Source organism: Ambystoma mexicanum, chromosome 3p, assembly GCF_040938575.1.
Source record: "Ambystoma mexicanum isolate Mex_15411 chromosome 3p, UKY_AmexF1_1, whole genome shotgun sequence".
Classification (NCBI taxonomy): domain Eukaryota; kingdom Metazoa; phylum Chordata; class Amphibia; order Caudata; family Ambystomatidae; genus Ambystoma; species Ambystoma mexicanum.
The window spans coordinates 1,074,197,833-1,074,209,141 of record NC_090925.1 but is presented as its reverse complement, the minus strand read 5'-3'; the positions used below and the strand labels follow the sequence as shown (position 1 = coordinate 1,074,209,141).

Sequence of the window (11,309 nt, the reverse complement as noted above, 5' to 3'; positions counted from 1 at the left end):
TGACCTCTTGCATGGGGTCACCAGCGGAAGTTACAGTTTGCTCGCATGTGCTTTTTTTTTCCGTGCAGGGCAGGGGTTTGGGGAGGCTATCTCCCTAGATCCGGCTACACATCTGGTGCTGGATCTCGGATCCGGTAAGAGCCGGCCCAATGACCAGCCCTGAATATGCCATCACTGTGGCAGAGTGGTATAGTGCTGTGCCAGAATATGCCATGATCAGTTCACAAAGAGTTGTCCCATATCTGAGGCAGGCGATGATCTCACGGTGCCCAAATATTGCTAAAATTGATTTTTTTAAATGGATCTGAATATTGAGCAATGGGCTAAAAAACCGCACATATTTGTGGTAACACGACACACCACTGCTGTAAACCAGGCAAAGAGCTGCGCTAAGAGCACCACGGGTCCTATCCCTGTAGCACACACTGTCAAAATGTGTGGGGAAGTTCCCAGTCCCGTAGCTGGATTCGTGCTGTTTGTAGAGGAGAATGCGTTGCTGTGCTCCCGGCCCCCATTACTCTTGTCTCGCCCGACCCTCCCCACATCCATCCAGCAACACGCACACGCAGACATGTACCCACCATTCTTGGTCACTTATTAGCCACAGAGGTAACTAGTAGGGACCAACCCGTTAATACAAGTACATTGAGCGCTTTACCGTAGTTCTCTTAAAATGCACAGCACCCCTCTTTAAGCTTCTACAAGGGAAAAGGATCGCAATGTGATCTCACTGTCGCCAGAGGGCGCCAAACTACTACAATCCCACGGCTGGGCCGAAGTTAAGTAAATAGAGATGTGAATCGCAGATGATTAGAGCGGGGACAGAACCCGAGCCAGGCAGTGAGAGGATGAACCCCTCTTCTCTTACAGGATCGAGTGAAGACTGGAAGACTTCTCGGGTTCCATCGTGTGCCTGCGCACAGCCCCCCGGCCACTAGCAGGTAAGTCAACTAGAGGGAGCAAACTGTCCCAACACCCCATCAGAGGTCAAGTGAATACCGTTTAATGTTAGCTCTATATCGATTGCACATGGATCGGGGTGGGTTTATTGGTACATTTAAAGAAAATTTGTATTTTAGCAAATAAACAACCCTATTACTCTAGGATGAGTTGACCAGCCTTAAAAAAAAAAAAAATGTTTTAACTATCCCCTTCAACTTATTTTCCGATAAGGAACGGGGCATTTTTATGAACGGATATGTTCTATATTCCCAGGGGCTCGTTGTTGCACTTTTCCCCTTCAGATAAAATGTGGGTTGGTCGGGAGTGAGCGTCCAGTATTTTCTCCTCTGATGTTCGTTTATTTTGTTTGTTTCCTCGTGTGCATTGCAGGGTGAAGACTCGAGGCAGGCGTTACATTTTACTATGGACCGGGCACTTGGTCGCCGAAGGAGGTTCCTCGTTGGCGGCCCCCCTGCATTGGAGATTGGGGCCGGGGGCCTATGCGCGGGGGAGCCCCTGCTCTTCCCGACCAACTGAACGGGCCCTTCCGAGTCTGAGAGGGCTTGTCACGGAGCAACTCTTCCAGCATGCCTCCATCCTGGCTTTGCCCATGCCTCCACCTCATCACCCAAAAAAGGAGGGTGGGCTGAGGAGGAAGGATGTAGCGTCCCAGGCACTGCTGGGAGGCTGGGCTGGTTACAGCTTGGTGTTATGCCAGGACAGGAGCACCAGCCGCAGAACCCGCACCACCGGGGTATTTGGAGCGGGGAAGCCCTTCTAGGCTGGAAGTGAGGGTCTCAGGAGGGTTGCTCCTCGTGGAATCCAGGACTGTATCCGGGACCGGCAGCCAAACAGCAAGGCTCCCACGCAAGCCAACGCCCCCAGCACCACCACAGACAACATCGCCTCCCTGAGGAGGAAAACACTGGGCAGCGTCGCCGTCCCTGCCACCCCCCGGACCCCTCCCACTCCGGTGGGTTGACCTCGTTCGGCTGCTCCTTGAAATTTCATCTTTGCAAAGTGGTCGCCGGCGTCTCCGAGAAGGAACCGACATCTCGCGGATTCATCCGCGTGCTCGCCTGGATGCCTTTGAATTAATATTTCATGCACCGATATATTTTAAAGCGCAACTGGCGTTTTTTTTCCCCTCTTCAGAAAATCGTATTTTTCATTGTTCACCAGTTTGTCAAGATATTATTGCAAAAATAGCGGCAGGGCAAGTGGAGAGTTAATGCAAACAGAAGAAAGGACAGACATCCTGTCCGGGTAAATGCAGTGCGAAGCTGACGGCCTTCCACGTGGACTGGAGTTCAGGGCTGGTCCGAGAAGCCTCCTACTTTGTCACACTTGTGAGATTGCGTAACGGCGGCCTTCTCTCCCCATCTGTGACGGGCACACCCGGGGCGCTGTGAGGAGCCTGCCGTTTACAGGATAGCAACCCCCGAGAAGCTGTCACATCAACTGGACCCACAAGTGTGATCCCACAAGACAGGAGGTAAGCAGTTTCTTCCCACGGTCCCAGTGATTTGGGGAGAGGGTGGGGGGGGAGTTCCCAAGGGGGGGTGGGGGCTTGAAGGCTGACACACAGAGCCACTGATTCTTGTATTTGTCCCCAGGCAACTCTGGAGCAGGTGCAAGAAGGTGGCTCCATCTGAACATCAAGGGGCCACCTGGATGCTGTGATTTGGTTCCGGGAAGTCGGTGGCTGAGCCAGAGGTGGTAAGCATGCCCGCTCCGCTGGAGGTCTGGAGGGCGCCAGATGGGGCGCGGCCAGCTCGTCTAGCACGCCTCAGTAGGCTTGGAGGCTTAATCAAATGGACACTGGAAAGGCATGATCAATAGTGCCTGGAAGGGCTAGCGTGTGTAGGCTTGCAAACAAGAGCGTGTCTGCATCGGTGTATGGGCGCCTCTCTGGAGCCAGCGGACGTCCTGTTGGAAGTGGCAGACCTGGCAGTATCCTGCATCATCCATGTGGACAGATTCAGCGAAGCTGCAGTGCAAGGGGGTGCTGAGCTTTGTCTAACTGCATTCTAGCTGGGTTGTCCCATGGGTTTCCTTGGCAGGATGGAGTGCATGCCGTACAGTGGCGAGACCACCAGTTGTCAGATGCTTGGACTTTGCTTCTGAAGAAGCCTTTGGATGTGCGTGTGGTTAAGCCTGCCATGTGGTGAGCTAGATGGGGAATTTGGCGATCACCATGACAGATGATCCCCAGATGCTTCTGGATCGCGATGAACGATGACTTCCAACACCACCACCATGGATGGGGAAGGGCTGATCCTGGAACGGGATTCCTCCTTTCGGGTCCTCACAGGCTGTTTCCTCTCTGTGCTGGTCTTATCCACCCTTCTCGGCAACACTTTGGTTTGTGCAGCTGTGGTGAGGTTCCGCCACCTACGCTCCAAGGTCACTAACTTCTTTGTCATCTCACTGGCTGTGTCCGACCTCTTGGTGGCTCTCCTGGTTATGCCGTGGAAAGCTGTGGCTGAAATAGCTGGCTACTGGCCCTTTGGCTCCTTCTGTAACATCTGGGTGGCTTTTGATATAATGTGCTCAACAGCCTCTATTCTCAATCTTTGCGTCATCAGCGTAGATAGGTACTGGGCTATCTCTAGTCCGTTTAGGTACGAGCGTAAAATGACCCCTAAGGTGGCCTTCGTTATGATCAGTGTGGCCTGGACATTGTCAGTCCTGATCTCATTCATACCCGTGCAGCTGAACTGGCACAAGGCGAGATCCACCAGCTTCCTAGACCTCAATGCCAGCATCCAAGGGCAACACACCGCTTTGGACAACTGTGACTCCAGCCTCAACAGGACCTACGCCATTTCCTCCTCCCTCATCAGCTTCTACATCCCAGTGGCCATTATGATCGTCACATACACGCGAATATACAGGATTGCGGCAAAGCAGATCCGGCGAATTTCTGCCCTCGAAAGGGCCGCTGTGCATGCCAAAAACTGCCAGAGCAGCACCGGCAATGGCAGCAGTCTGGACTGCCAACAGCCGGAGAGCTCCTTCAAGATGTCCTTCAAAAGGGAGACCAAGGTCCTCAAGACCTTGTCCGTCATCATGGGGGTCTTTGTCTGCTGCTGGCTGCCTTTCTTTGTCTTGAACTGCATGGTGCCCTTCTGTGACCCCAGCCACACCTCTGGTAGTGCGGAGCCCTTTTGCATCAGCTCCACCACCTTTGATGTCTTCGTCTGGTTTGGTTGGGCCAACTCCTCGGTCAACCCCATCATCTACGCCTTCAACGCAGATTTCCGCAAGGCCTTCTCCACCCTGCTGGGCTGTTACCGACTCTGCCCAAACGCCAGCAATGCCATTGAGACAGTGAGTATTAATAACAATGGGGCCGCCCTCTATTCGTGCCACCACGAGCCCAAGGGCTCCATCCCAAATGAATGCAACTTGGTCTACCTGATCCCCCACGCCATCATCTGCCCAGAGGATGATGACTTGAAAAAAGAGGAGGGGGATGAGGGTGGTCCATCAAGAGGCCTGGAAAAAATGTCCCCATCCCTCTCTGGAATTCTGGACTACGAGGCTGATGTGTCCCTGGAAAAAATCAATCCGATCACACAAAACGGGCAACAGAAAACTTGAGCGAAATGGGAGTGACCCAAGGATTGGGAGTGCAGGTGGACTACACACTCTGCTGAGGGAGAAAACTCAGCAAGAAGCTGACATGGTTCCGAAATACATTCCACTGTATTTTAAATCCGTTCTTAGTTTGTGTGTCAGCAACCACAAGATTGCCACCGGGGACACCATTTTGTTTTCCCTCCAGCCCCCGGTTATTTGCCCAGAGGAGGAACAGCCTGCAATTGATTTGCGGACAATCACCTTGAGGCTTGGCGAGATGGGGACTGGGTGCAAGAGTGGCCGAGGGCAGCTGCAGCCGGCCACCCGGACATGAGACTGATTGTATAAGAGGATCCAGAAACAGATGCCTTCATGGAGAAATCCCAGAAAAGCAATTGAGCCTTATAGACAGAATCGGTATTTTTGTAAGATCACAGAGAGGGAACTTGTGTTAATATACTTACTTTTTATTTATTTATTGTTTTAAAATGGATGTCAATTAGTTCTTCAATTTGCTGTCACGGGTCCGTTTTTTAAATGTATCTGATGCATAAAACGAATTAACATTAATGTTGGAGTTTACCGAAATGCGCCCACAGACACACCTTCCCTTAGACACCAACAATGTCTCACCACTATAGAATGTGCACTGAGCCCGCGATATTGACACACTCCAAAGCTGTTCACACACAGACACACCTCATTTGGACAGTGCGTCAGCGCCCTTGCTTGGACGATGCCCTGTTCGGTAAAATGCAGCTTCCTTCTTGTTCTAGCTGTCTCTATTTCAAAAAGTAAAACACTGGGTTTGTGAGAGTTCCGCAGGGTAATCTGGTGCATCCCCCGAGGTTCACCCTGGCGTGTTTCCTCATTTCCAATGCTATTTTTTCACCCTTGTAATTAATGTGTGACTAAACCCGCGATGACGCCATCGCGCAGTCTCTGACGTCACACGCTAACGGGGCGTCATTGCGCATCCTCTGACGCCCCACGCAAACTGGACCAACCGCAACTCTGAGCAGGAACTTGGAGAAGAGGGAAAGCAAATGCCCACAGAGAGAATTTCCACTAGCAGTTCTGGTTCAGATTATTCTGCCCTGTGGTTCCCAAAGACACACCTTTGCAGTATTTTGAACAATTGAGTGCATTTTTAAGATAGTTCGTATGTTCCTAGAAAACAGTTTTTGTATAAGAGATTCCGTCTTGTGGGGAATCTTCCACAGGTACTCCGAGGATGGGAGGGAGTGCTTTACTGTAATACTATGAATCCAAACATGTGAAAAGCGGATGGTTTCTGTGGTTCGTTTATCATCGCTGCCAAAATGGCTTCTGTCACTCCGGCACGCATTTGCCCTCGCATTCCGAAAGAAAAAACATCTCATTCAGAGGAGGCATCGCCCAGGAAGCGATTGGGGCGCACTGGCCCCCCAGGAAACCCACATGCCCTCTACTAACCACAGCTCAAACGTCAAGATAGAAGCCTCCGTTAGAAGAACATCCCCACACCACTTTAACACGCAGTGAGAGTCCAGCAAAGTGGCACTGCTTCAGAAGGCCCGAGTGGCACAGTGAGCCAAGCCACAACCCGTGACTTTTCACAGCTGTGAAAGAAGCTCCTTTGGGGCACAGTTTAGCTAGAAACGGTGACTAATAGCGCCCTTTAAAGCACTTTTAGCGAGTAACTTTGGTCAAAACCGCAGTACCAGTTCCACAGTGCATTAAGTCATCAGACAGGCCCACTTTGGCCCACAAACCTACCCCACACTGGCCATTTGGGCATTGCCTTATTGCCTCCTAGTCCAGTCCAAGCAAGGAGGCTGGAACGTGCTTGCAATCCCAGGAGAATATAGTAAACTTGTTGATTGGAATACTGTTTAAATGCCCCTTTGCCCCCTCCCTCTCATGCCTACCAGCTGGTTTATCTACGTTGCACTCACACAATGGGAGCCCGATGTGGGCTATTTGTTTAGTTACCCGAAGAGAACGCAATATGTCCTATGGCCCATAGAAAGCTCTGTAAGAAATAAACTAAGAAAAGGCAGGGAACTTGCTTTTTTAAAAGGCGGCCCAGCTTTGCACAGAGGGTGGCGCTGCCATGTATGGAATTGGTAAAGCCATGTAATTCACAGAGGTCGGGTACACCTCATATTGAAACAGGCATGTCAGATTATTATAGAAGAAATTGGTCCATCCGTGCGTTTCTGTGTGGGTGTGTGTGTGTGTTGGCGCGCGCATGTGTGTGTTAGTGTGGGTGGTACGGGGAGGTAGAAAGTCCGCCTCCTTGTCTTTGTATGCCCCCCACCCCCTTCTACTCCTTCCTCTTGGTTGCCACGAAGCATTCTGCAGCTGGAGCCAGGTAAATGAACAATAAATACTTAAATATATGTGGGTGAGAGGGCATCAGAAAGCCAGAAGACATGCAGGCCAGATCGTTACAGTAGGTTTAGTTGCGTGCGCGCACACGTGCGTATCTGTGTGCGTGCTTATGTGGGGGGAGTACCGACAGGTGGAAAGCCCCTCCTTTATGTTTGTACTCCCATCCCCCTTACACTGGGGTGCCACAAGGCATTCTGCGGCTGGTCCCATATAACTGAACAACAGGGCCGGCCTTAGGGCAGGGCGGCCTGGGCGACCGCCCGGGGCACCGTTAGCCCACTGCCATGGCTGCTATGGGGAGTCTCTTAAGGTCTCCCCCGCGCTGGCATTGTGGGAACAGGCACAGCAGGCACCTTATTGAAATTAAATGCGCCTGCTGTCGGGCGCAGAGTGCATTTAATAACAATAGGGTGCTGCAGTGCCTATTGAAAAATGTGTTCCCCTCCCTGCATTACAATGGATGCGCGGGGGAAGTGGGATGCCAAATTTTTGTTGTGCTGCCTGGGACACTGCGGCCTCTAAGGCCGACCCTGCTCAACAATGCATAAATAAATAAAAATGGGCGATTGGTGATCAGGAAGACATCGGCTGGCGGGGAAGAATGCAATTATGTGGCATGTACAACATGGACTACGAAAGTTCTATTAACCAATGTGAACCCTAGAGAAACATATACTACGTTTAAAAGGCAGCTCTTTAGGGACAACCACTATCAATAAGACTGGGTAAAGGAGGCGCCGAAACGATGACGGTGACACCACCAGTCAAAAAGGACTTAATCATGGCTGAGATTTATGTGTATGGCAAATCTTGGTTTTCTCGTGTGGCTGTCAGAGAAATCTCACTGTATGTGATGAAGAGCAGGGAATGTAGGTATTCGATGCATCATGCAGGGATACAGGAAGTCCTGCTGTTCTCACGCGGCACTTCCGGGTCCTCACTGTCACTTCTAGTTGGTGAAACGTAAAGCAGGCCCGCTGTCCCATTCACGAGGGAATGTAAACACGTCATGTGCGGAAGTGGAAGGCACGAAAGGCCAGGCGTAAGTGCGCATACAGTACACGTGTCTCGTCTGGGCTTAATACCCTCTCCACCCTTACTTGCCGCCCTGTTAGTAGCAAAGCGAGCTCTTCTCTATTCAAACCAAGGGAGAGCACCGCAAATTTCAAATAGCCACTTTAGCATTTTACCTCACTGTAAAGCAAAGTGCTCTTATCTTTTGCCCAATGGCGTTCCTTGTTAAATAGCTGTTCATTTCTTGTTTGGGTTTCTGTAAAGTGCTGAGTATTCTTGTCAGAGAGAGTACTCATACAAATCATAACATCGCGGTTTGACGTAGGACGGTTTTAGGCGCGCTAATTATATGCATTGTTAATAACCAATATTATTGCGCTCAGTCTGCCACCTCGGGAAGGTGGCGATTTGTGCACTCCATCCATAACACAAATGTCGGGGCAACCCTGTGTCCCTCTACCCCCGTCTTCTCTCTATCTGCTCCCCCAACTCACTCCCCTCCCTTTGACAAGCGCTCAGCCCCAATTTCTCTCTCTCTTTTCAGTCAAGCCTATTACTTTTAAACGCACTATCATATTCTCTAAAATACGGCAATCTGTGTTTTTACTGTCCGTCTTCCCTGTTCTGCTAGGCGACCCCTCTGACCACAGAAACGCGCGGCATTTTACAGCTGCGTGCTAATGCTTCTGCATTGGAACGTTTTGTCGCCGACATCTGAAGTTCGGCTTCCATTCCAGCCAGGGAACACGTGGGGCGAACACTCAGACGTTCAAAGTGGGACAATCTCACAACACGGAATGAAGACTTCCGGCACGTGCACAGTATTTAGCAGTGCCTCCCAGGACGCTTCTAAGCCCCTTTACATTGCGACTGATGGTGGAGTCATCCACGTGACTAGGAACTACGGTGGCCAGGATCACCAAGATGTGCGCAGTTGTGAATTCCAAAATATGAATGTGCACCATAGTGCAGGTTAAAATGAAATGTCATGAGCGGGCTAGAAACCCTTTCTGGAACCCAGCACAGGTCCGTTTGCAGTTAACAAAAATTGCATTTCCGCGGTTTTTTACACCTCTTTTCTGTATTTTTACTTTAGTGTTTTTTTATCGGACATTTGCAGTACATTTCTGCACAGCACACATTTTCTATCATCCACTGAGAGAAAGGACCTTCCCGTTCTAGAGGGGTGGTGGCGCAGTGGGGGGTTGTTTAGGTCTCTCTGACGTCAGCTGCCACATGTTTGCATCCATAAATAACAATAGATAATGCTATAAACATATTACCGTGTTATTTAGCATAGCCCGTGTTAGCTTGGTTTGGCTACAACGACTTACTACAGAAAGCAGGTGCAGCCATTTCCCAACTTAAAGGGATTCTTTATATGCGTGTGTGCCCCGATTTGCGCAGCCGGTGACTTAACCCACTGAGTTCTTGGCTGTCCGACAGACGAGCATGAGGCATCAATGCGGATTGCGGATAGTAGCATCGCGAGAACTTAGATCTCCATCCCTCTAAGTCTATTTCAAAGGGAAAATAATTACCTGTTAAATAAAACATGCAATGCATTTCAGAAGCCATGATTAGCCTACCCAGCTTAATGTAGTTAGTAACCTCCGTAAAATGAATGCCCGAGGGATTCAGACATGCGATCACCCGCTGCCTAGGATACGAGCACAACTGTCTGAGCTACCTCTTCCTTATGCGATGATAACGCTCCTGGAACTCGAAAGTTAAGCTCCTGCCGACTGCACCCGTGCGAGGGCCTTGGGCTTTCATGTGATTGAGAGCAGGGCATAACACCGCGAAGAGACGTGCCCCTGGCTTCTTTCAGGCTAAACAGCACGTCCCAGACGCTTTCATAGCGCTAAATACTGGTAACACTGTTTCTAAGCGCCCCCAGGTCTGGCATGGAACCATGCACAGATCATAAACAAGGGGAGTGCTATAATTTGTTGTTATGCTTTGCCAGAGATGATCAAAAAGATGAGGGAAGATTGGGGATTATACCAATAGCGTAGATTTATACGACCACATCTGCTCACTGTAGCGATGGTCCAATCTGCAAATTAGCCCAGCGGGAAAGTCACGTGATTAAGAAACTGCGTCCGAATTAACAGCGGATTAAAGGAAATAAAACCTCTTGTGGCAGCTGAGCTTGCCCCCAAATCACGCAATATGTCAACTACTGCTCGCACTTTTAGTATCACGGCTTCCCTTTGGTCTCCAGCTTGTCACCCTTTCCCCCTTGCCGTGTTCTCCAGGATTCTTTGAGCATGTACATCCCGTTTTCCTCTCCGCCACATGTTTTGGGGGGCAGTTTGATACTGCCGTGGCATTTTCCTCCTAAAATGTTTCCCTGTGGTCGTGCGCGGGCGCTTTCCTTTCTAGACTCCCACTAGGAACCCTGGTTGTCGAAGTCCTGCTCTGCTGACCACCCCCACGCTCCTTGTGTTGCTGGGGGCAGCTTTCATACTCATCTCTGACACACCTGCCTCTAGCCCTCAATCCCACACTGGCTCTCCTTGTCTCTCCTATGGCCTCCCTACACTAGCACCCACTCTCTAAGTCCCAGGAGGGTGTGTTGTGGTATGGTATGTGTGCAAAGGCCCTATCCATGTTTTCATAGCCCCCCTTATGGTCTTCTTCACCCTTCTGCCTAGGAAGAGTGCCTACTGGCTTCCCGGCCGCCTGCCTAGCATGGATGCACTCACTTCTTTCTATTTCACAACCCCATATTCTAGGTTCCTATACCTGTACCTCTCTTTCCTGGGCCTCATTACTACTACCCCACTAGCTTTGCCTCTTTCGCACTTAGCGGGGTGATGTAAATTCTTCTCTTTCACCCCAGCCCGGTTGTTTCCCTCCTCTTTTCCTAGCCCTCGTATATCTCTCCCACCACTGACTTTCTCTCTCCAGCCCATGGCCCTCATGCTTTGCTGCCTTTTCAGCAGGCCGCCCCTGCTTACTCCATCACCCTACCTGCACTTACATGGGACGCCACTTGCTCTGCACTGTTGGTAGATGTGTGAATGTATTGTTTGTCAGGTGCATAATCTGGCATCATCTTTTACTGCCCCCGCCATATCCAAGGCTCACACCCCAAACGCTTCCGATGCTACCATGTTGGCACAATACATTCAGCCTAGTTCTACTTTCCCTATCACTCCTTAAACTCCTTAACTTACATTTTGTTGATCTCCTTTCAGTGTATGGATTCATAGTGATCATGGGTCCATAGAGATCATGGACCCTCAGCAATCATGTACGCATAGAGATCATGGATTCATAATGATCATGGATTCATAGCAATCACAGATCCATTGAGATCATGGAACCATAGTGATCATGTCCCCCTTACAGATCATGGATTGATAGCGATCATGGATTGAAAG

At 50.3% G+C, this 11,309-nt stretch overlaps 1 protein-coding gene across 1 annotated transcript; it reads left to right on the top strand.

Annotated features, from left to right (window-relative positions):
- The first annotated feature begins 650 nt into the window (after nucleotides 1-650).
- On the top strand, nucleotides 651-5,038 carry DRD1 (dopamine receptor D1). The gene is made up of 3 exons (XM_069652425.1): nucleotides 651-941; nucleotides 1,333-2,437; nucleotides 2,559-5,038. The coding sequence occupies exon 3, from the start codon at nucleotides 3,181-3,183 to the stop codon at nucleotides 4,546-4,548; it is 1,368 nt and encodes a 455-aa protein (XP_069508526.1). The 5' UTR covers nucleotides 651-941; nucleotides 1,333-2,437; nucleotides 2,559-3,180; the 3' UTR covers nucleotides 4,549-5,038.
- The last annotated feature ends 6,271 nt before the right edge of the window (nucleotides 5,039-11,309 follow it).